Here is a 27026-nt window from a genome sequence, read left to right on the forward strand (position 1 = left end):
AGTCAAAAAATCAGATACAGGCTAATAGGAATTTCGTGTTAAAATGAGAAGAGTAAAGAATGGTTATCTAAAATTGTTGGGGCATTTACAATTATTTTGACAAAGTATGTTTAGGGATTGAAACAGTTACCATAATAAACTGGTTGGCCAAACAGTTTAGTCAAATAGTTCTCAGATTCACTCTTCAATCTTTTATCTAATCCCGAATACAAGATCCCGAATTTCCTGAAATATAAACCTGTATTGTTGTCCAGCAGGATGAATATACACATGTATCCATGCACTCTGTCATTCAGTAGCATGTTTCAGTATTCAGTTTTAAACCCAGGTTAACATAAAAACCCACTGGATGACATATCTCTCCAGTGGTTAAAATCCACCACTAGAATCCTTTTTCTGTGATGTCTATTCGCACAATGCAAGATCAGTAAGGAACAGAAAAAACTACCATGGGGGAAAAGGTTTCAGAGCAGGGCTGTTAAGATCCATTCTACCCCAAAGTGACCAATTAGGTACAGTACATGCCAGAAGTCATGAAGCCATGTCAGAGAACAGGGACCATTCTTTAATCCATAGATTGGAGAGGGTAAAGCTGGTGCTGATTATGCTGCTGTTGATGATGACTAAGCACTCTATCTCTAGGACAGTCTAGGAGCCTGCATGCCTGACACAGAGTTGACCTAATCTCCGAAGGGCCCTTAATGAAAGCCTTCTGCTCCCTCTTCTTGGACAGAGAGACTGAGAATCAGTGGAGTATAGGGGAGTATAACCATCATATCAGAATTTTTTTCCTGGGCAGGGCAGTGTTAATTGCTTTCATTTGCATGGTAGAGATTTAGCCTTTGTGAGAGAATATTGCATAATAGAAATTTGAGAGATTCAATGAGAGGAAGAGACGGATAGAAAAGAGTGATGAGGGATAAGGGTTCTTGGTTGCACTTTCATTAGGGAAAAGAGCAGTTCCTGCTCTTGAGAGTTCATCCGGAGGTGGGCAAATTCAAATTCTCTTATAAGCTTGTAGATAGATAATTAATAAGAAGTCTTTGCACATCTGTACAGATGTGCTTTACAACTTTGTTAAACGATCAGATAGGGGTGGAATCATAAAATACTTGATGAAATAGTGGTATAATTATTAGACACACATATGAGTTAAATGGTGTCTGTTCAATAATACCGAACATCTGTAAAACAGTTTATAAAAAACCTATAAAACGGTTTGGGTGTTTGGTTCCAAGTGGGTGGCGGTCCCCCATCCATGCCCACCTGTGGTTATGTGGTTGCTGAGGATAACAGTGAGTTTTTTCAAATGTGTACATGTCACATTAACACTCCACATGAAAGTGAAATAAAAGAAGGTGCATGGTGCACATCAGTAATGAGGCCACTCTATGAGCATAGAGAATAAGATTTTACTCACTTGCAAGTCTGTCTTCATCAAGGAGGCCCCTGCCTCCACCAGGTAGTGACAGATGGTTCTGTGACACAAAGACGCAGCTTTGTGCAAGACAGTCTCCCCACTGTCAGAAAAAGTTACAGAGAAATTATGATGGCCAATGTTGTGAGCGGTGAGCACATACTGCAATATTCTAGTAGTAGTAATATAATAATAATAATAATAATAATAATAATAATACATATAACCGCAAGCAGTAATTTCAGGGTCCAAGCAAAATGGCAGAAGTGCCCTTTAGCAGAATGAAGGTGGGGATGTAGCACCCCCTATGGACAGAATTGTACAAATTTGGTGTGCATCCAGAGAATGTAGAATTGTAGAATTGATTGCGTGTATCAAGTTTGAACAGGATTGGACCTTTACAAGATACGATATAGGTAATATAATCATTATAGGCCATGTCCCAAAAGTGGATTGATGCGTAACTCAAACGGAGCAACAAATGAAAAATGGGAAAAAGCCAATCTGTCATGCTTGGTCTGAAGGTGATGTGTGCTGATTTAGTAGGAATCTGATCAATGGTCTAGGAGGGGTACCAAGCTTGAATAGGATCGGACCTTTACAAGTTAAGATATAGGCAATAGAATCATTATATGCCACGTCCCAAATGTCAATTGACACGTAACGTTAAAACTGGGCGAAAAATAAAAAAATTGGAAAAAGCCAATCTGTTAGGCTTGGTCTGTAGATGTAGAAATGTGTAATTTCTGTTTTGTGAGAGCATGCACTAATTTGGGACCCATGGTATAATGTGGAGTATGTACCTATTACGGTTATAAGTAAGTATAAGTAAGTATATATTATACTCTTTTGATCCTGTGAGGGAAATATGGTCTCTGCTTTTATTGCAATCCGTGAATTAGTGAAACACACTCAGCACACACTGAACACACAGTGAAGTGAAGCACACACTAATCCCGGCGCAGTGAGCTTCAATCCGAGCGCCTGCTTCAACAGCGGCGCTCGGGGAGCAGTGAGGGGTTAGGTGCCTTGCTCAAGGGCACTTCAGCTGTTCCTACTGGTCGGGGTTCGAACCAGCAACCCTCTGGTTACAAGTCCGAAGTGCTAACCAGTAGGCCACGGCTGCCCCTGAAATGGCTGTAGACACAGTTCTGCTGCGTAATAATAATAATAATAATAATAATAATAATAATAATAATGATAATAATAATACTAATAATTATAATAATAGGGAAGAATAATCAGAACAAAAACAATAGGGTTCCCACAGCTTCACTGCTTGGACCCCTAATAATAACTAGAATTTCATCTCCGAGGAACTGCAAGAGTGGGCTTCGCCAAAAGGATTGCAACAGTACCTAATTTTTGAATGGGCACACGGATCAAAAAATATCTGCATTAACGCAACATCCAATAAGCCTGTATGCATAAATAAAGCAGTTGCTATGCTGGTCGTTAGGGTAATCATGTTGGTAACTGGTGTTTGCTAGGGTCACATTATAGTGGTAGTGGCTAGGCTGTTATTAAGATGGTTGCTATGCTAAATAATAGTGGTTGCTATGCTAAATAATGCGGTTGCTAGGGTTAAAGGGACACCAGGCAACGTTTTCGTGTTACTCATCTTCGTAAGTCGGTATATGGTTAAATTACTCATTACAGGGCGAATGAAGACTCTCTCGCCCGCCCCTACTGCCTGTAGGAAGAATATCCCGCTTGCAAGTTCAGTGTATCGTACCCGCCGACCGAAGCAGGATCAATTTACATCCTGCATCCACAGCACAGAGGCAGGCTAACGAAACAATAGCGATTGTTGCAAACGTGTTTATAATGGCAGAGCCGGCAAAGAAGCAACAAAAACCCTTGACGAAGATGCAAAGAAAAGGAAAAGAGCTTCAGACCGAGCGAGGGGGAGTTTCGTAGAGAAAAAGCATCAGGCTTGCCTGGTGTCCCTTTAAAGCCAAACCATGTGTATACAGGTCATGTACATGGTCTACTGTGGATCAACAAAGAATTGTTTGACATGGATTTTACATGATCGGTATACATATGGATTGGCTTTAAAAAAAGATGCGCCATCACATCTTTTTTTACATGACCTGTATAACTGGTGCTGGCTAGATATACAGAAAATCTGGTGTGTGTTTCCAAGGGCATTGAACTCGGTACCTCATTTTTGAAAATCGGACATACGGGTCAAAAGTTACATACACACACCTTCACAGACACAGCCTAGACACAGCCTAGCCTAGCCTAGCCTAGCCCAGCCCAGTTTCATAATTATGCACACTGTTACACACTGACGAAGGCCATAAGGCCAAAATGTTTGTTCACTTACCCCTGTTGCTAGTAAAATAAATTAGCAGAAAAAATAATTTTTTGAGGAGCGACCAATTTTTTATTTTTTATTTGAATTTAAGTTTCCTGGATCACGCACCCACAAGAAAGCAAACGGGAGAGCGCTGTGTTTGCAAAAAAAAAGGACTTTTATCAATGGCAAAAAAAAAGGATGAAAAACAGGAATAACGCAAAAACGATAAGGGGCAGTCACAACATCAATGTGAGCAACATACACCGGTTCGGGCCTAAATTTTTAGTGTTGGAGCCATGTTGATATTTCAAAAGCCCTAGGAGCAGTAGCGGTGCCAAGAAGTGGGTGAACGGGCTTCTACTCTCTGCTGCTAGCTACCGCTGCGTTGACGTTACTTCCTTGATTTGGGAAAAGCCTGTAAAAGTCCTGGCAGAAAGTGATTACGTAAAAGTTTTTTGGTACATCCAAAGTTTTTCTGTGTTAACAACTTACTACATCCTGATGCATCGCTTTCGACCAGGACTTTTGCGGGCTTTTCAGAGAGTTTCTTGCGGTCTAGTAGCAGAGAGTAGAAGCCATCAGGCAAGTGTTATTAAAATAAACTCCTGGTATACTTACAAACTTTCCAATGCCTCGTTTTAAGAGTACAGAACCTATTTGTACTACTGTAGAAGTTTGGTAACATTCCAGGAATTATTGGGGTAATTTACGAGATACACAGCTTGTTCCATTAGTGCCAACGTTAAGCCATTGGGCTGATTCATAGACTGATAGCGCTAACTCGACCAATGATTGACCAAGGGAAAAGTAGCTTCTGGGGGTGTGTTTGGCTCGTGGCCATCGTACAAATGACCATTGGGTAAAATTCACGCCGAAACATCACTTTAAGAAGAATAACAATAGTGGACTTGCTTGATCAAGCCCACTAATAATAGGGAAGACTAGTCAGAACAATAACAATAGGGCTCCCACAGCTTTGCTGCTTGGACCCCCAAAAATGATTAAGGATAATACAGGTCGTCTCTAAAATTACTGAGATGTTTAAATTATTGTAACATTCTACTTTACTTCGACACTTACTTTTCTCCCTCTGTTACATCCAAGATATCAACGGGTGCTGTTGAGAGAAAGGATATGAGTGAAATAAAAGCCAAAACAGATTGACGCCTGTGAGTAAAAATGGAACAGGCCCAAGGTTATTCATGGCTTTTTATATAGTGCCATAAAAAGCCTGTGTAGGAGTGATTTTTGACCAAGAGCACTTCTGCTTCTTCAGCCACTGGCATCAGCAATGCTCAAGTGCTTCTGACACAGCACACAGCAGCATCATTTACAGAACACATAACCAGTTCATGTTTGTGTCTTTTCTACAGTTTTTTCTACAGAGCTATCAAAATAAATGATAATATATGAAGCATAATAGAATGTTATGTGGCATTTGCAGCATAATGTACAAAGGGAAAACTTACTCACTGTACATGATTTGTAATATCCAAGACATGTTAACATTTGATTTCTTGGCAAACCACAGAATGAAGTTCAAGAGTTGCATTGTTATGTGGTCATATTCGTACATTGATACTTGGTAAATTGTCTTACCATTGTCAATAATGTAGCGGACAATCTCTTTGCTACCCACATCCACTGCATGGTGAAGTAGAGTGCGGCCATGTGAATCTTGCACTGCTAGGTTGGCACCCAGTTTATGGAGATCTTTCAACTGCCAAATATATGACACTGTTATCATAAAATTGGTAGGTTGTCAAATATTATTGATAGACCTACTGTGTTAAGATGAATATTATGGAAAAACATATCACTTTAAGGAAACCTCAAGCCTAATCTAATCTAGTCCTTTTTAAATACATTCTTTAAACTTATCACAAAGGTAAAAAACACTTTGTTTTGTCTGCAGTGACCCTCTCCTCAATAGCATAGAGGTATAGTGATATTATAATAAGTCTAGTCAGTGGCTTTAAGTAGCGATTTACTTTGGTGTAGTGAGCTTGCCCACAAGGCTATGCTGTATGATATTTCTTTTTGCAAATGTATATTCTGGTCTTACTGAACACTACTCATATTCACGTCATTTTGGTCATTATCATCGTTATCCAAAAATAGACCTTGTGTTGTTCTTAGACTGGAGGTTTCCTTTTAGTCATTGAGAACCATTGAGAAATCATTATACTGTAGATGTTAGGTGGAAACTAACAGCTCGACACATCATGCCTACACATCAGGGTTGTGCACAATTCGAATTGCAATTCTGCTTCCTGTTTGCTAATGCAAGTGAAATTCAAGAATTTAATTGAATTGGAATTTAAGAGCCAGTTTAAATTCAATTCTGGAATTTTGCACAAGCCTGCTACACATGTAGTCTTGACTGCGAGCTAAGTAAAGAACAACAGAAACACAGGTGAAAAATATGACATCAGTATTGCTCATATATAGCATCCATACATGTCACCCCTGTAAGCTGTAGAAGGTACAGTAAAATGTATGAAATTACAATAACAAAATCACCAACAAAGATGTGAACTGCAGTAAGATTATGGGTTGTTAATTTTGAGAAAACATAAGGGATGAAAATACCAATAGTGTTTCTAAAAAAGTATCTTATCAAGCCATGGAACATTAATACTTTAACTGTCACCTGTCAAAATAATAACATACAATAATATAATAAAAATACCCCAAGGAGTTTGTCAAAAGTCATGGATCAGTTATAAAACTGTGACCTTACCCTTTGATGGTCCTTCCTTTTTACACATTCAATCAGCTCTTCAGTTGTGACTGTAAGTGAATAGTAAGATAAAGCACTCATCAGAAAATAAATATGACCATGTACAAAATAGTTTCTCCTGATGCTGCAGACCTATGGATTGGGCTGAGCCAATAATTGGCAAGTTCCATCCTCATCCTCAAGAAATGAGAAACCTTAAATGCCAACTACTGTGCTCTTATAGCTTAGTATCCAAATATTAATTTACAGCACCATCAGGGCTGGACTGGGACAAACAACAACAAAAAAAATCGGCCTTGGCATTTTTGGCCCAGGCGGCCCACACCCACCATGATTGGTCAGACACATTCCCTGCAGATAGTCCACTTAAACTATGAGAGCAATCTAAGCCATGAATTGTCCTATGTTCTGTGTTCATGTGATATTTTTGGATCATTCAAGAGGGGTCTCGAGACTTATTTGTTCAGTTTACACTTAAATTCTTATGCTTTGTATATTTATGGTATTTCTTTCATTTCTTATTATTGATATTTGATGTTTTATTGACATTATTGCTATTATTACTGTTTTGCTTAATATTGCGGATCATATCCTAAGCGGGGGTCCTCCCCTGGGAAAATTTTGAAATTCTGGCTATTAAACACACGGTTTTAACGCAGTTTGGGATGGACAGAAATACCTTAACAGAGCAAGCAGGGCTTGTCTTCTGTCTAACTCAGCTAGGTGATGTGAGCATTGGCTACCTGTATCTGTATGGTTATCACTTCACTGCTTGACACTACCCTGCATGGAGACATATTTCACATTAATAATGGAAATGTTAGCAAAACTATAGCTTTTAACAGATGCATATCATCTCCCTAATTCATTTCTTTGTACAATGGGAAGTAAGAAGTATTTCCTGATCGGGGAAACATTTAGTTTCTTTTTATTTCGGTATGCGGTTACATAATATCATTTAATTGTGCCGCTAAATTGACAGACAGAAGCCGGGCGTAATTTAAATTCCTTGCTCTGTGGACCAGCAGTATACTCGTTGAGGAGGCTCATAGTTTGAGAAACACTGCAGATCTTAGACAGAGAAAGCTCTAAGAACAGAACACAGGCATGATTTTGTTGTCACAGCGGTGTTGTATTAGCGCTAGTAGCCTATGGAAAATGAACCAATGGGCTGCTGTCAGCTCGAGGCCGACGTGGGCAAAAAAAAGTACGATTTAATTGGGCCATGCCAGTGTCAGTATGGAAAATGAACAAGTGGGCTGCGCTATTACTAGCGCTAATTCCAAACCAGTGCTGTCAGAAAAACGAACAAAAACACATATATAGCCTAAATTATAATTACATCAGCGATTCGGCCCAGAAGTGCGTCGGCCCACCTGGAAAATGCTCAGTATGCCAGATGGCCAGTCCAGCCCTGAGCACAACCTATGTTTATTGGCACCCTTGGTAAAGTTGAGTAAAAAATAACAATAATCTTTTAATGCTTTTGGCGATTTACATTAGTGCCTGACAATTAAAACAACAGAATATATTATATTATTATTATACACTGCCCAATATACAATAATATTTAGGAGCCATTGTAATGCCGATCAACAACATCCATACTTTTTGTGGTTCAGTTTTCAAATGCAAAGGAAAAATATAATTTAAATTAAGACAGATAATCACATTAGAGTCTGATGCAGCTCTCAGGGTTTCAATATGGCAAATCCTCATTCAGAGAGCAAGAGGCGCCCTTTGTAGATTGTGCTCCCTAATCCTCCTCTCATGGTGTTTTTCAACACAGAGAGCCAGAAAGCCCAAACAAACCCATGTTGTCTCTTTTTGGAAGTCTGGAATATTCAACTGAAAGGTAGGCTGTGACTGTGTATCTGCCCTCAGAAATATCTGAATTATATTAAAACCCCTCCACATTTCCCATTTACTCTAGTGAGAGCAGAATGAACATATAGTTCTTTCAGAGAGTCCCAAGGACTTCTGTTAAATCTTTTCATGAAGAGCAACTTGGGAGTGTCAAAGCAGGCCATAAAAGTCTCTGCTTCTTATGCCAGGGCCTTTGGAGACAAGTCCAGAATATAAATAAGGACCAATGTTATTTTTCCCACCTTTCAGACACTGAAATTCAGATCCACACCTGACTGCTTCGAAACATACAGTACTGTGCAAAAGTTTTAGGCATCCATTTGATTTGTTGTTTAACAATGTTATGATGACCTGACCATATGTTGATTTCTCATTGTCAATGAGAATTCAACCAGAAGATAGAGGGACCCACCACACACATCACACAATGTGCGTAGGACACCAAAGGACAGAGGGGTAGCCATTTAGTAGCTTTACTGCAAATTGAGTTTCACAATGTCAACGCCATGGTACATGCAAAGATGCTACTTTTTGGGTCCTCTCCACCATGTAGCAGACTTTACTTACTCCACTTAATTGGGAACGCGTGCAGGAGAGAGACCAAGAGAGTGGCAGATTCCAGCTGGCTTGTCATTGTGTATCTCCTTTTTAATATAAGACTTTAATATAATATAAGACTTTAATATAATAACTTTTAAAAGCAACAAAGACGAGGCTATAGGAGTTTACGGTTATCTGGTTCCCACTACTGACCATTTTTAAACTCTTTAACATAGGCTGTAGGGGTGTGAATCTCTCATGTAAAAGACAATACGATTCACATCTAGATACATGGGCAAGATTCGATACAAGATACATGTTTATAAAAAACGATTCAGTACGATTCGATGCGATTCGATGCAATTCGATGCAGTTCAAGAATGGAAAGCATTCTGAAAGATTTTTTATAATTTGCTCAAGGTGCACATTCATTTTATATTATCAATTATCATGGTCATGGTTGTCAATTAGGCAACAAAATGTGTGAATATGATTATCTAAACTGAGGTTTGTTTCATATACTGTATTGATATGAAAAAAGAATAGTCTACATTTCAGTCAAGCACAGCAGCCAAATACAACATAAAAATACATAGACTTTACAGATTTTATAGAGTTATATCTGATTGTTTTCATGGAGCTGTAGCCTTGTTGAGGTAAGACAATACCAAAATAAAATAAAACAGTGCTTAAGACACTCTTGGCCTTTTCTCATATAGGCCTAGCCTACCCTACAAGAATAAAATAGGCCTACAAATCAATGAACTCTCTGGGCTTATTTTGTCCCAACAGTAGACCTAATGCAGAAACCTAAAATGCCACAAGTCTGAGTGAATATGAACAAAATCATAGGCTAATAATTTATGCATCGTTTTAGCAGCAAGGGCCAAATTATTATTTAACATTAAGGAAATCCCTTCATCAAAGGTAAGGCTACTCTACAGACTATCGTTGCTGTTTAGGAATGCTATAAGTGCTTAATTTCGCGCTGGATTTCGAAAAACAAAAGCCGACTGAGTGCAAGTTGTCACATGGTTAAGTTGCAATAGATGTATGGGTAAGGAGGTCATTTGACAACTTTGGGCAATGAATGTAACCTAAAACGAACTGCATTACCCACAATTCCGTGCCACGTATAGTTTCAAAACCGGAAGTGGGATGAACGCGCTGCTTGAAACGTAAATGAGTCTGAGCAGAGCAGAGCCCGTCTACGGAGAGCCTCCCCACTCTCTATTAATCCCATACAAACCGAATTTGGCTGCAATTCACCAGAGTTCACCTAGATGGCGATCGCGGGCGAGTCTAAAATACATGGGGTCCTATGGAGCTACATGGCTACATTTATTGTTTTCACCTATTTAACAACTGAAACCCTCAGATTTTATTTTATTTTTCGCAAAATGGATATGGATTATCAATCAAAAGTGAAATAATCCGGGAGTCATGTCCTTTCGTTTTCTTACAGGTTGGGTCGTTGTTGCCCATAAAACGCTAGCATTGATGCTATGCTATGATAATGCTAATGAATGACGTCATTGACATGTTTGAAAGGCTTTTTAGAACAATTAAGTGTCTTTAAAAAATATAATACTCAACCAAGTGTATCGTCTTTGCCTCCCCTTTTGAATACAATATTCAAATTACTTGAAAAAAAATGATATCCCGAGAAAAGTGGATTTTGAGGGGTACAGCTCCATAGACCTCCATTCATTCTGGACTCGCCCGCGAGCGCCCCTAGGGCCCGGGGCTTCACGTATCGATGTAGCCGTATCTTACACAAAAACGGATACCGATACGTATCGGTTAATCTTTACACCCCTAATAGGCTGTAATCAATGTGATTTGGAACATAGACAAGAATATAAAGATTAGTCTCCTACTTTGCCTTTTTAGAATGGAATCAGTGAGTCTTCAATAATTTGTTTTCCAAGCATTTACAGTACATGAAACACATGATATGTGGAGCTTACTGAAACACATTCCATTCAGACAGCTAGGTGGCTACCAGACTCATAATTCACTTTTAATTGCAAACAGAAATGTGAAGCAAAATGTCATTACATACTTCAATTTCCAAAGCAATGAAGGCTGCTTATAACAACTTAATATTGTGCTATCAAGGTGGCTCAAACAAACAAGGCTTGTAAACAAGAGCTGGCAAAAGGGCATTATCAGAATGTAAAGACTCAGCTCTTAAAGTGACAATGCACCATTTATAAGTCAAACAACATTTCTTCAGCATTTCAAATGAATGCACACAGTAATGGTCTGTAATTTATAGGCCCTACAGTATATTTTAGTTTGGGTGTTAGACTTGTATGTATTAACAATTTATGATGTATCACAATCAACTACAAACGTGTTTTTTTTGTTTTTGCGGCGGGTGGTGGGGTATTCCCCACCTGGGAATACAATGAAGAGGGTCACCAGAGATGTACTGTACAGTATGATTAAGGTGGTTCCTCCACTTTGTGTCAGGCCAAAATGCTCTTGACACGGCAGCGTCAGTTTTAAGGTGAGCCAAGGTCAAGTCAGCAGCTGATCTTGAGACCCCCATCGTAGCTGGATTTACCAGCAGGTTCTGGCAGGCCAGACATGCCCATCTCTGGCCTTGGCCTGGGTGGGGAACGACAGCTCTGTCAAGAGCTTCCCCTTTGGGTGGTTGGTCATTGTAACACTGCTAAAACAACAAATCCAATGGCAGCTTGAGACTGAAACTGGTATCAGAACAAAAACTACATTTTATGTGTATTTTAATACGGTGTACACATATTTTATGTTTTCTCTGGTCATATTCACATAATTAAGAGTAAGAAATAAACAATATGGTCCTTATGGCATTACTGAAGCAAAACATGTAGACAAGACTTTTGCACAGTACTGTAAATCCAAACCTCGAGCAGCCCTACTGTGAAAGAGGGTAAGCCCCAACATAACGATTTGCCAAAGGGTCTTTGCAAGCATGATATCTAAGCAGTCTACTGATACTAAAAACCCTTTTCCTTCACCAAAACATGTTCCTTGAGCAGGAGTGTATCAGAAAATGAAACACTTCTTCAACCCTGAGCGTATGTATACTGTACTTGATATTTTTAAAGGCACCATTGAACTCAAGTCTACTTGTTGAATAAATTGATTTACCTGAGTCTGCACTGCACAATGCATTCCTCTCAGACCTGCAAAAGTAAGATGAAGACAGATGTTTACACAGATGAGACACTCAAATCAGTCTTGTTTCCCAGCACATTTTTTGTTTTTTGCAAAGGCAGAGGAGAGGATGGAGAGAAGGCATTAGTGATACGTAAGCCTCGAGTGCTATCTTTCTAACTCTGATTTGATTTTCAGGCTCATTCTCAGGATAATTTGATTTTCCTTGGCAAACCTATACCTTGGTGTACAACCATAACTGGAAAAAATAAACCTTGAGTACAATCTCAATTAGGATTCGTGAATTTGTCCCACAGAAGATAAGACATAATAGGTTAGTCAGAAGACCATATCAAAGCAGGGCCACCATGATCATTGTGTAAAAGTAGTATTGCCAAACTTTCTTGCCCAGCACAATATTAAAACATAAGTTCCAGAAATCTAATATAAATCCAAGCCTACTACTACCATTAGTACCCATTCATTTGCATTCATATTGCCACTATAAAGCAGAGTGAAAAATATACTGTAGTATTGTAAGATGGTCTGCACTATAGGATAGTGGTTGTTGATGTCCACAATTTAGCGAAACAACTTGAGACAACTCCATTCATTAACCATATAGACCAGTCACCTTACCCCAAACACAGACCTCATCCTTCACCCATTTCATGAAGATACAGGTGATGAAGTGATTATGATTGTTGATTGATATGATTGTTCCTGGTAAGACATTATAGTAGTAGTTTTTCTTTTGAATTATAGTAGTAGATTGTCTTGTTGAATTGCTTGTTGAAGTCAAAAGACATTGGCAAGTTTGTGAGGCATTTTGTGGCCAATCATTGTGCATGGCTGATCAAAGTGTGATCATAGCAAGAACCTTTGGATGACACATGTTGCCATTTAGCAATATATCATGATATAGCCAACTGCACTGCTACTGCTGTAATAGAAATATGAGGTGAGGCTTTACAGTAGCTAGCCTAATGTGAGCAAACCTGTCCAATCATTTAATATAACTTCCCAACGAGTTTCGTTGGGGTGTAATAACTTGCCATTTAAGAGTAGTCTACACTATCTTGAATTCTGCACTCCTGGATCAAATCATCAAACTTCATGTTTGATGTTAAGGATGCAAGTTTATAGGGACATATGTGGGCAATGCACTCTAGCCTAATGTCTCTAGCTATAATAATTTAACAGCAGTTCAAGGAGTTAACCCATCTCCAACTGACTTTAATCAGCTCTCACTTGCGGCTGCATTAAATGCTGTAACATTTTAAGCAATCAACAGTAGGCTAAATTCTGTCAATAGTCTCCCATTAAGTTACCAAAATCTACATTTAGGCCTACGTGTCTGCTTAAGTTCATATTCAGTTGATAAGTGTTGTTCCACCATTGCTATTTTTATTGGTCAAATTTTTGAAAATGCATCTAGCTAGTTAGCTAATATGAAGTGGTAATTAATTAATGATTTATTGCAAGCACTCTGTGGCAGTGGCAGTGCTAGTTACTTGTTTCAATAGCAAATCAAAGATTCTAGAATGCAGCGCTATTTTTGTTGCAAAAAATGATAAGTAACCGTCTTCTTGATTTAACCAGAATGCAACTGCATATTATTGAAGCGCTCCAAGTTAACCATAGAGCTACTGTATATTTCACACCAAAAAAAGAAGCATTGCCAGGCAATACTAGGATGAAATGTACTATTGGCAATACAGGCAACACAGGTGATGGTGGCCATGTATAAAAAGATTGCCCCTCCAATCACCCTTTGTTCTTCTCCTATACCAGGATAAGGTATATTATTTCTCCTACAGCACTTCCACCTACCATATCAATTCTTCCTAAATATTTCTACCCATATATCTTCTTCATGTTTTATACACAGCCACATACACATTCATGTACAGTAAGTGAGCACATTATTTCCTAGGAGATCTTCATCCTCTAATGATTTTGCTTGTTAAATTAAAAATTGTGGGGTACTCGCAGACACAAGCCCCTGCCCACTAATCCGCACCAGAATGGGGTCAGCAATTTTAAGGTTTGCCATATACTCAAGGCTATCCAATGTGTCACAGGCATCTACAATAGGCAAATACGTATTCAATTTCATTGTCATGTTTTACCACAATAAGTTTTCTTTCATTCATTCAGTCCAGCATGTACCTGTACACATAATCTATTGTTTTCTCCACTGAGTAAGATTCATCAAGGAGCTAAGTGTCTCAATCCATTCTGAGCAGGCCAGGTGTGAGAGAGAGAAATAGAGAGAGAGAGAAATAGAGAGAGAAAGAGAGAGAGTTAATTACATTCTAGTATATTTTGAGGTGTACGGATCTACCTTTCCAACAATGACTGTGGACTGCAGAAAAAGGGAGTAGAAATTGAAAGGGTGTGGGGAATCTAATGGTATAGTTAGGAACGATGAAGAGTGGGAATAGAAGTGCTGCTGCAATAGCACTCTTGTCCTTATGTCAGATGCAAGCCGTCTGACATTGTATTCTGCACTAGCATTGTTCCTGGATGAATATTTGATCAAAGGCTAAACCTGCCTCATCAGATATACAGTACTTGTTTGAAATATGTGGGCCTTGTTTTTCTGAGGCTGGTATCATAGGGAGAAAGGCATAATCTAATACCAGCATTCTAATGTTTAGAATGAAGACATACATTTTGGTGTTCATACTCCAGAAAAATTCAAAGTGTTACAGTGTATTGGCTTGCATTTGGTGTGAACTAGATACACTACTGTGTACTGATATCACATGTTGCCACCTTCTTAAACTTTTTGTCTGGCGGCCCCCCAAAAAACATGGGCCAAGTCTCGCGATCCCCCTTCTCTCTAACCGGCAGAATTTGGTTTCGAAATGTTGCGAGATGGGCATTGGAAGCAGAAGCAGAAAATGGCTATGTCTACACCAAAGGCATTATGTCAATGGCAGCCTTTGACTAAAAACCTTTAGAAAATGTATTTAATCATTTTGTGACCCCTCCAAAAATTTTGCCGAGCCCTCTGGGGGTCCCGGCCCCCAGTTTAAGAACCACTGGGTTAAAGGGCCGTTCTGTAAGTCCAGTCATTTCGTCACTGATTTCTCACTTTTGTTGTTGCATTTTTCTCTACGGAGACCCCTCTACAGCTTTGGGGTGCATATTCCACAATTCTTGTTCTTATTCTTTAAGCTGGCTCTGCCATGATGAACATCTAAAAAATGAAGCCATCTTATAGCTAGCCAGCATGGCTAACCGGTGCTTGAGGGGGGCATGTGTATGTCCAGAGAATATTAAGCATTTTGTGTTTCTCCCTCGTTCTCGCTTTTCACAGGACTTCCTGATTCAGACACTGCCGGGATGCTAGTGTAGATCTTGCAAGGATGGTTTTCCATTAGGAGACGGTAGGGGGAGCACGGAAAGCCAGCATTATCGCCACAACATGTCATTTAACCATCATAATGATTCTAAACTGTTTTATTAAAGGAACCGTATGTAAGATTGTGGCCAAAACTGGTACTGCAATCACTTTCAAAATACTGTAGAGCGGTGTATCCCCTCCCCCTCCCCCCTGACTGGCAGAGCTGGCAAACCGGATGCCGAAACACTACTGACTTCGTGATTAGTAGATAGGTGGAGGGTGGCGCATCAGGCCAAAACACAACATGACAATATCAACATCAGTTGAAAGCTGCAACTTCACTTTTTAAATGACAATATCCTGGCCGGACTACTGTTGTCAGTGATATAAGTATTTGAAATGAACATGATTTATTAATGTCTAGTGACATATCAGGGCAATTTTATAATTAATTGAAATACATTTCTTACATACGGTTCCTTTAAGTTGAAATGTTGCATCGGGGGTCTTTAAAATACAGTGTCCTCCACATTTATCGGCACCCCTGGTAAAGTTGACTAAAAACAGTTATATAAAAAACCTTTTGGTATTGTAATCTCACGAAAGAGTAAAATAATAGCTCATAAAGACATAGATTTTTACTTTTTTTTTTAAAATCAAAAACACGAGCAACAATTATTAGCACTCCTAGAAAATCATACAAACAAAATGTAAAAGAAGCCATTTATATTCCACTTTTTTTTTAAGTTAATCAGAGTGTCCGAGAACTTTCAGCTGTAATCCAGAACTTCCCTTTTCAACAAAGACGAAAAGACAAAGAGGTCAAATCCCTAGTGATTTTTCGACATGGGAAAGACAAGAAAATATGCTCAATTCAAATAAAAGGAAAGTGTGTTGAGCTCTGTTAGTCAAGGAATGGCTATAAAAAGTAGATAAAGCAAAAGAAGAGATACTGTATCCGCACACTGTGTCTAAAGCTCCCAGTTTAATGGTGGGTGATACACACCGTTTCGACCACTCAGGTCTTCGTCAGGTGTAAAAAAAAATGGCTGTATCTTGGAAAGTATTGGCCTTACATAAAAGTAATTTTACAGTGTGTCTCCTGGGTAACATAGGTACACCTGGTAATTTTTTCAGAATGTTTTGAGACCTAAGTGCGTGGGCCCTGGTTGAATTGACGTGGAATGACCCATCGTTATGGTTGTTATAGTTACCCTTCAAAAGAGCATTTATTCAGACCATTCAGAAGAACCGGGGGATAATTAGGTCTAGGTTTAAAAATGAGTGTTCATGAAATCAACGAGCATACCCTTCATTTCAAACAAAATGTTTAACTTCATTAGCATTAATTGTGTCCATACACTCTTGAACTAACCAATCTTTAATCTGCTTTATTTAGCATAATACTGGACCTCCTACCATCTACATGCTGGGTCACGTAATTTACTGCCACTATTGTACTGGAATATAATGCGATTGAATTCAGTGGCAGCAGCACACACAGCCTACCTCTCCACAAAACAGGCAGCATATCCCCAATTGTTACATGGAGATGCAGGAAGCTGCCGCTTCTTGTCAAATTACTGTATTTCTCTGGATAGCTGACCTACATACCTACATTTATTTTGCTATACTGTATATAACTCCATTACATATTGGTTTGAATTTTTAATTCAGTTAGAAGTTGATCGGGGGCTCCACACACTACTATTTACTCAACAACTTACTGTATAATGAGTCCTGATTTACTATTGGAGACCATAGTGTGTATGTAACAGCAGGCTTGGGGGACATATAGACAGACATGGTGCAAGAGAGACACTATAGAATGTTTGAATATTATTGATGCAGACCATATCCTACTTGATTTTTGTAGATTATTTTATTGGTTTAGGCCCATTAACATTTTGGACTCAGTTTCAGATAGGAGAGACAGCGTATTTTCAGAGAGCCTACTGTATATTAAATGCTGAGTTTAATTGAAATATTGAGAAATGCCACTTATTTGAATACATCCTTCCCTTGTGTGCTAAAGGTAAGGTTAGTGTTCACAATGCATTGATTAAAACACCATTGGGACAATATTGATTAAAACAACATTGGGACATAGAAATTGCCTCCACTAAGTATTAGATAGATAGATAGATAGATAGATAGATACTTTATTGATCCCTTGGGGAAATTCAAGAAGTATTTCTCATTTTTATATGGCTATTTTAATAGTTTCCAGAGCCCATTTTCTTTTTCATACGCAATGTACCTAAAGACATGGGCTGATTCGGAAAAAAAGAAAATAGATTACTTCAAGGAGATAAAAGTTTCAATCTTTGGGCTATATTTCCATGAAAGTTCAAAGTCTGATGTAAGAAACTGTCTGCTGACAGACGGTGAGAAAAACAAGTCAGTCTTGAATTTTCATGTTCTCCCCAAGGTGCTAAATGTCCTGGTGGATGTGTAGGTGGATTGTCTGGGTGTGCATACATGGGAGTTGAATGTAAATGAGGTTGTTCAAGAGAATGTTTTCTATTTTCAAGAAACTTGGCTTTTCACTGGACTTCTGACAACTATGTGCAATCTCTGTGGAAAGTGACCTAATTAGCTCATATTGTGTAGATGATTTCAAGGGCATCCTGGATATGCAGTACATAATTATAGCAAAGACTGAAGATTTCAGATGTTTCTAAAAAAAACCTGTGTTGATTTCATGACAATTCCTCATTTTTACCCCTACCATACTGTCCATCAAATCTTCCCTGCACTGATATGATATGGGGGAAGTACAAAAAATGTGCTGCTGGATTAGTTTTTCAAGCTTTATAGAAAGAACATGGATATAATGGTCACCGACACATTGCCAGGAGACACAACACAACTTCTGGTTATTGGAAAACAGCCAACATCTTAATTGTATGCTTCACAGTTTGGCATAGGCTACCTGCACAAAACTCTGATTAACAGGAAGTGCATTTGATCATTTAGCAGAAAGCATTTGAGAACAGTTTGGTCTAGATGTAAAACTGGCTACAGTTAGGGCATTTTTGATGTCACCCGGAGCTGAACCACGTTAGTAGCTAAAAGCTGCTTCACTATGTTTAGTTCTAACCATGGGTTACCAAGTATTTCTCCTGAGATCTAAGTAGTCTGTAAGATGTGTACTGTTGAAGCATGTCTGATAGGCGATCAGATCCCGTTCCATTTAATGATTTATAAACAAGCAGTGGTGCTTTAAAGTCAATTCTGTGACTTACAGGAAGCTATTGCAGGGAGTAATAATGACCAGAGTAATGGTCAGTTTTTTTTAGTTTAGGTGAGAACCCTAGCTGCTGCATTTTGTATCGCCTGAAGCTGTTTGATGCTCTTTGTAGGATGGCCTGTAAAAAGCCCATTACAGTAATCAACCCTACTGGAGTTAAATGTGTGAATGAGCTTTTCCATATCACGTTTTGACATAATACCTTTAAGTTTGGCATTCTAGTATCGGAATCTACTGTTGCCTAAAAAATCGAAAATGTCACTCTGCAGCCAAGTTGAATAAGAGAGGCTATACAGTATGTGCACAAAACTTGCATACTCACACTAAATTTGAATCTGAAACTACTTCAAAATGTAAAATGTGACATAATAAAAATACTGCCCTCTCTCTCGCTGAGTGAATGGAAAGTTTGTGTCAGACAATTCAATGCAAAATGTGGAGTGATTACTAGCTGTAAATGGTAGAAAGATAAAGATATCAGTACTCGTGATGACTCAAAGAATGCATCTCATCCAATCAGAAATGAATAAACAGTTCAAACGAACCTAATTGTTGTATAATCTAATCTAAACTAAGATATTCTTCCATTTCCATCTTTCCATTCCATTCAATAGATCATGATATCAAATGCATTACACCAGCTCCTGAAGCACATGTTACACAACTTGTTGTCAGGGGTCACCAACAAAGGAATTTAGAGCAAAACTGTCAGATCCACACACATACGGCATATAACACATAACTGGTCAACGGCGGTGTTACACATTGACTATTGGAACTCCATCCTGTCAGGCATTCCAAATAAGCTACTCCACCAGGTCCAATTAATCCAATATGCTGCAGCAAAGATCACCACCTGCTCCAAATCTACAAACCTTATAAAACTTGTGCTCATCCAGCTTCCTGTTGCATACCGTTTCCAATTAAAAATTCTACGCCTCACATACAAGGCCCTCATGCTCCCACCTATCTCCCTGATCTCTTGGAGAACTACACCCCGGCCCACTCACTGTGATCCTCCTCAGCAGGTCTACTTAACATACCAAATATGAACCTTAACACCATGGGTGAAAGTGTGTTCTGTCACACTGCCCCTAAGCTCTGGAATTCTTCAATATATCAGGCCTTGTAAATCCATTACAGACATTAAATGAAATCTAAAAACCCATCTCTTTCACCTAGCTTACTCATTGTGACTTTCTGATATTTAGTTAATTAGTTAGTTTAGTTCAGTTACTTTGATACTGTATTGATTGTATTTGTATACATATATGTGAAGTGTCCTTGGGTGTCATGGATACACCTGGATATATTGGATAAGTGTCCTTGGGTGTATACACCTGGATACACCCATTCTCCACTATGCATTTGATATTAAATAAAAAATAAAAGAACATGGTAGGGAGTGGCAAAATGTGCTGGATAGTGTGACAGTGGTAGTAGGCATGACTTGGAATTGGAATTTTTACTATAGATATGTAACAGATATTGTGTAGAGATAGAGTAGACACTGACAGGAAAGGATTGTATTGATTCTCACCTGCTAGTTGGTTTAAAATCAGCTGCTGTTGTGTTTGATCGGTGAACACCCCCCACCCTTTGAAAAAATGGAATGAACTATGAATAAACATAATGTGATAAATGAGGAAAGAAAGAATGATATTTGATGATACATTTTCATGATAAATGACAAAACAACAAAAACAAATATTGAATACATAACACATAAAATGACCCACATTTGTCTACATTGATTAATATACATGACCCAAATGAACACTGAGCACAATTGCTGAATGTCTACAATGTCACTGAGAAAGCTCTACAGATATTAGTAAATTTATGCTCATGCTATGACATTATGCACACCAACACTGAAGGATATTGTATATCTCATTTAAGCTTCACAAAGGCAATGAACATACAACAATATAGTAAATGATTTGCCAAATGTCTGCCCCGATGCCAACACTCAAATGTATGCAGATGATACAGTGATCTTTGTGCACAGCAGCAGTGCAGTTCAGGCCGCAAATCAGTTAACAAGCTTGATGCAACATATCACTGCATGGTTAAACCAAAATTGTTTACAATTGAATATATCCAAAACCGTGTGCATGTTTTTTAGCAAGTCAAAAAAACATTTTACAGAACCTGATGTATTAGTGGCAGGGGAGAGACTGCAAGTAGTGTCTGAGTTTAAGTTATTGACAATCAGTTATCATTTAAACCTCACATAAAAAAGGTTTGTCAACGAGTCAAGTTCAATCTGGCAAACTTCAGACACATCCGCAACTGTATGTCAACTGAGGCTGCAATAATGTACATGCACTCAATGATCTTCTCCCACATTACATATTGTTTAACAACCTGGTCTCAGTCAGGTACCACTTCCTATACCTCTGTCCAGTCACTGTACAAACAGACTCTTAAAGTCCTTGATAAAAAGCCCAGATATCATCACCACAGTCCAATTTTTAAAAAATATAAGATATTAAGTTGGGAAAATCTGGTGAAATACACTAACTCCTGTTTAGTGTATAAGATTATCAATGGACTGGCTCCTCCAGTTCTAAATCAGTTTGTAAAAACAAATCCACCCACTTACAGATCTACACGTAGCGCAGTTAGAGGAGACTGTGTAATTCAACTGAGAAAAAGTAGTTTTGGCCAATCTGCTTTTTCTATTAGAGCTGCACATGACTGGAACACAATACCATCCTATATTAGAGACATGAAAACGTATGACATATTCAAATCCAACCTAAAGAAGTGGCTAATCAGCAACCAGACCTGTCAACATTGAACAAAAAAACACAATAACCCACCGCTATTGACTCTGCTTGCCAGTTTTACCAGACGACTGCACACTTAGCATCCCTGCCCCATGCTCTCTCTTCTTTTCTTTTCCCTCCCTCATTTTATTACTTATTTTCACTTGTTTGTCTTTTTTATAGTACATCTTATGTGTAAAGTGTTGTTTTATCTTTCAGGTCTGCAATGATGTGTGTAGAGTTTCTTGTAGGCACATCTGCCCTGTTAACATCGGCCCATAGACAACAGATGCAAAATAGCCATTTTGGCTAATTCTGGCGCATTTACATTTTTATGTTCATTAATGTGCACTGTCCATGTCTAAATAAACCTTAAATAAAAATAAATAAAATAAATATAGATGCTACCTGCTACTCTATTGCTATAGACCTTTAGTTTCACCATAAGAGGATGTAGAGATGCAGCTAAAGACCACTGAGGCTTTAAACAAGCACGACTGTGACCATCAATATAATACCAAAATATAACTCATCATCTTCACATTTCACAGTAGTTTCAATCTTACCTCACTCAGCCCTAAAAAAACTTAACAGATTTAGTCTGTCTTTGAACAGTTGATCATTTCTGGAATACTTCTGCACATTGTATTGTGTAAGTATTCACAGGACGGGGTCAACTGTATAATTTGGAGAAAACTCTTGACTTCTCATATTGTGGAAACAAGTGGGAGGAATACATCTCAACAAACACACACTAGGAGTTTTGCTGCTGTTCACCCTGCACATTTTACTTTGCACTCTTTCCACTGTGGTGGTACTTGTATAGTTGGTGATTCTCCAGTGCACAATAAAATTATGCAGACCAACCTCTCTCACAGGACACAGAGGCTGCTAGATGAACATGAATCACAGGCATGAAGGATACATTTCTTCATGAAATTCACAATTTCATGGAGTTCACAAAACGGTAACACTCCATAATAAGGTGCCATAATAAATAGCAAACTAGTAATTACCTAACCCTTTGTTAATATTTGTTAATTGTTACTAAAATATCTATTTGGCACAAGTTAATAGTTTTTTCATCATTAATTAAATATTAGTTGTTTGCATAAAATCTGTATGTTAATGTTTTAACAAATCTATTAACTAATATTGTATTAATATATGTTAATAGTTAACTAAATATATTTTTTGGCACTAATTAACAGTTATTTCTTACATCATTTAAATGTTAAATGTTTATTTACAAACTATATGCTAATATAAAAGTTAATGACATATTATTATTTATCTAGCTTTTCTGATTAGCTTTGTGTAGAATTTATGGAATTTATGGTTTATGGCTTTAGGGCACCCTACTGCCAGTGGTTGGTTGTGTGAGAGTTTGCGCTCCTCTTCTTCCACTTCATCCTTATTGGATACCTTTGTGGTTGGCTGTCCTGTAATTGGTGACTCTCTGTCTAGTCTTTTGAAAGTAGTGTACTCTTTGCCTTTGGAAGTACTATTTGGTTGCTGCTTGAATTTGGTGAAATTCAGGGGAGGGGGGTGTAACAGAGTTAGAAATGTAGTTTAGTGTTTGTATGTGCATTGTATGTAATTAAGCAGCTTTATTGAGATTGGTGTTTTGGAGCCCCCTTTGGAGAAACGCTATACTGCAGCTCTACTGCGTTTTGTCCTTGTATTGTTGCCATAGCCGATCAGAAGCGGTATACTTTGCATTGCGTAGGTTGACTGTATTAGGGGTTTGCACAGCGTGTCATCAGATCTGGACATCGCCATATTGGAGATACTCGCCTCATTAGAAAGCATTAGGCACTGAAGTAAATCCCTAACATCGTCAAGGAAAATGGTTAATTATTGCCGTGTTTTATGTTGTACCAATAGGTCAGACTGAGAAAAACATCTGGTGTAGGTATCGACTTCCAAAAGTTATTAAAAAACCAGGGAGAAGGGACAATAATGCCAGAAGTTATCAGAGGAAGGGGGGCGCTTGTGGTTGAACTTGGTACTTCGTCTCCCTCACCCAACTCATATGGATCTGCGCTGCCAATAATCCGTAATTTCTCGAAATATCGCGCCTTTTCTTGTGGTCCAAGTCCTGCCCTATATGCCTTTGCATCTTAGACGCATTTTGATGAGCTTTTCTGTTGTTTAGACACGGCTACAATCACGTAAGATATCCAAAGTTTAAGTTGAAAACGTTGATATACCACCTGTATTATGTTACTTTACATGTATTGTTAAGATTTGGGTGCAATTCTAGCAACTTAGAGAACGTTTATTAATGTTTTCATTATGACCACGAGTTCATACACTGAGTCTAACGTGACTAGCTGTAAACTCCGCTAGCAACTTTCCATGCATTCAGTGTAGTTTAGCTTAGTGTGCATGGAAAGTGCAATTCAGTCTAGCAGGAAATTAATGTACATTTAGTTTAGCATTATGTTTATGCATTACCTCCATATGGTCTATGTCTGTGAGTGTTTAGTGAGTCTCAGAATATTAATAAACTGTTGTTCTGTGCACCTGAACATTCCATGTCGCATGTCTCCCTTGCTAGTAGGGCTGACAGTGATGATATAGGAATGATGCATGCAATATAGCCCATACAACTACTTGTTGTTTTGTTTTAACTTTTCCTAAAGGAATAAATGTGATAAGCCAGTTTTGGTCTCAGTCCCTTCACCATCTGACTAGTTATATATTACTAATATATTAATAAAGCTTAATCAACTTTATTATAAGGGTCCCCACACTGATAGCTATATACTACTAATATATTAAGCTAAACCAACTTTATTATAAGGGTCCCCCATACTGATAGTTATATATTACTAATATATTAATTAAGCTTAACCAACTTTATTATAAGGGGTTCCGGCGCCGACAACAGTGGCAGCATGTCAAGGTAGCTCTGTGTTTTTTTCTTGAATTTCCCCTTGGGGATCAATAAAGTATCTATCTATCTATCTATCTATCTATCTATCTATCTATCTATTGTAAGGGTCCTATGGAGAGCGGTTCATATTGGGATAGGCAGAAGCACAGTTTAATAACAATTAGTTAAATAATAAGTCATTTCTATTAACATATAGTTTGCAAATACACATTTAACATTTAAATGATGTAAGAAATAACTGTTAATTAGTGCCAAAAATACATTTAGTTAACTATTAACACATATTAATACAATATTAGTTAATAGAATTAACATACAGATTTTATGCAAACAACTAATATTTAATTAATAATGAAAAAACTATTAACTTGTGCCAAATAGATATGTTAGTAACAATTAACAAATATTAAGAAAGGGTTAGGTAATTACTAGTTTGCTATTTATTATGGCACCTTATTATGGAGAACTGGTGCTTCCACTGTGATATAACCACGACACACAATTCCTTTTAGCAGTTTGCTATCCATTCACATCCACCCCATTCATCTTATGAATTGCATGCATTCATATTAACTATTAATGTTTATTATATGGCTATTCACGCTAGTAGAATGCTCCATTGACTTGAATGGAATTTCCCAACATTCTACGGTCAAATTAGCGCTGAAACGTATAATTGCCGCTATCAAAGGCAACGGGTTTTCTGCTTCTGATTTACGTCTTTCATATCACTCCGCAAGTAAATCAGTCCTGGGTAAAAAAGTCCCTTCAGGGCGAAGCAAGACCCCTCCGCTGGCGTGTTTGGGTCCGGTTTGCCCTGTCGGGATTTATTTTCCCAATAATGACCGGCGTTCCATACATTATCACTTACTTTCCCTGTGTTTTGGTACATTCCAGAAAAAAATATTCTTTACACTGAGAACATATGTTCATGTGCTTACCATATGAAGTTGAAAGTTTAAATTTAACTATACTGGCAAAGCAATGATCTACTCTTGAATAGTTTAACTGAAACAACCGACAGGAAATGTAATCTACAAAGCAGATTACTTTGCTAGTTACAATGAAGTTTCACATTTAATTCTCAAAGGCATTTTCGGAGCAAACATGAAATATCTCCTTACAGATGTATTACTATTAAAGTAGATGTTCCATTAATTCTATTGATCCCTGTTCAAAAAGAAATAATCCAAGCTAAGAAAGAACCATGGGACTCCGTATGGTCATCCTAAATTATATCACACTAGTAACATCACACTAAAAGATTATATCACATTAGTAACACTTACTTTAGATCCTTATGTAACAATACCATAATTGCATAACTGCCTATATGGCAGGAAGGCTCTTCAGCCAGCTCATATATTTCCGATGGAGCGTCAGCTGTGTTGTAACAGCATCTTCTGTTATATTCTGCTCCTTGCGTGTTCACTTGTACACTCCACCGGAAATATATGCGCTGGCTAAAGAGCCTTCCTGGCATATAGGCAATTGACAGACTGTCTATCCAATGAAAATAATATAGAGTACATTTTCAATACTGTACTTATAGTGTACTTAATCATTCTGTAATAATGACTGTGAAAAGGTATAGCTCAAGCTCTCACCTGGTGAGCGCTGGTTTGGTGGCCCTCATTGAGTCACCATGAGTGAGTGCCTCAGCTACCGAGCTGTCACTAGAGACACGTTTCCTCTGAGCAGTCCGTTTGAGCTCCTGAACTCTGTCCAGACAGACAAGGAAAGAGACTAAACAAATGTACTGTAGTGCTCCTGTTGAGAGTGCTAGGCTAGAACAGGGTATAAGATCAACATAAACACAAAACAGCTTGTGGCACAAGTCAACACCAAAGCATAAGACCCTAATGAGAACGAGGCGTACATGACCAAAGTGTAATTTGATTTTGAGCTTGAAGGGCTATGCCTAGTTTTACCTAAATGTCTGTGGACAACACTGCAAGGTTTATCATAGCAATCAATTTCTCCACATACACACATTCACCACATAGGCATACAAGCACACACACAGTTCATAAAAAATGATTCCATTTTATTTCATGAAAATCATTTTAAGTTAATATATTGCCACTCATTTTTCCGCAAATGAGGTAAGGAAAGAGCACATTTAATTTGGCAAAGATAAGTCCGCAAGGAATATTGGTAGATTTTACCACAGAGCAATACTTTGGTAAAATCATTCTGTTTTCTTTCATCTACCAGGCTGACTGAAAAAACACGGAAAGGCTCTGCCTCTTGTCTGCACACATCATTATTTCACCCCTGGAGGTTTGGTGTCAGAGCAACACACAACGATCTAGGTCTTGTCTCTGATACTTCTGCACTCCCTTCAGCATTCATCAACATCTCAAAGGGCAGTCTGCTTTACCCAGCCATTCGCTGAAGGGAAAGCTTACCAAACAAACAAACACTCCGAACTTGGTTAGAGATAAACTTCACTACAAAAGCAGTGAAAGTATAGGGTCTGAGGGCTACTTTTCTTCATGTTCAGGGACAATATAGTTTACAGTCATTAACTTGAATGTTTTATAGAGCAATTCCCCTAACAGTTTGACTTGGCCCTTAAATGAAGTGAATAATGGCTTTGTATTGAATAATGGTGTTCCCAGATCAGGGACATAAGAAAATAAGACATAAGAAATAGCTTATTCAATTTGTTTTGTTTTTTTGCTTATGGTAAATCTGTGTCAGTCTGTGTGATGCTTG

At 38.2% G+C, this 27026-nt stretch overlaps 1 protein-coding gene across 4 annotated transcripts in view; it reads right to left on the reverse strand.

Moving 5' to 3' along the window:
* dgkza (diacylglycerol kinase, zeta a) overlaps window positions 1-27026 on the reverse strand; it is a 129936-nt gene that overhangs the window by 4554 nt on the left and 98356 nt on the right. For all 4 annotated transcript variants that reach the window (XM_042061165.1, XM_042061162.1, XM_042061164.1 and 1 more), the window contains 7 exons: window positions 25913-26026; window positions 20170-20226; window positions 12016-12050; window positions 6469-6518; window positions 5325-5445; window positions 4806-4842; window positions 1421-1520 (listed from right to left, as the gene is read on the reverse strand). In XM_042061165.1, the coding sequence (XP_041917099.1) occupies window positions 1421-1520; window positions 4806-4842; window positions 5325-5445; window positions 6469-6518; window positions 12016-12050; window positions 20170-20226; window positions 25913-26026 (514 nt within the window). The remainder of the gene's footprint in view (window positions 1-1420; window positions 1521-4805; window positions 4843-5324; window positions 5446-6468; window positions 6519-12015; window positions 12051-20169; window positions 20227-25912; window positions 26027-27026) is intronic.

Source organism: Alosa sapidissima, chromosome 14, assembly GCF_018492685.1.
Source record: "Alosa sapidissima isolate fAloSap1 chromosome 14, fAloSap1.pri, whole genome shotgun sequence".
NCBI classification, from domain to species: Eukaryota; Metazoa; Chordata; class Actinopteri; order Clupeiformes; family Clupeidae; genus Alosa; species Alosa sapidissima.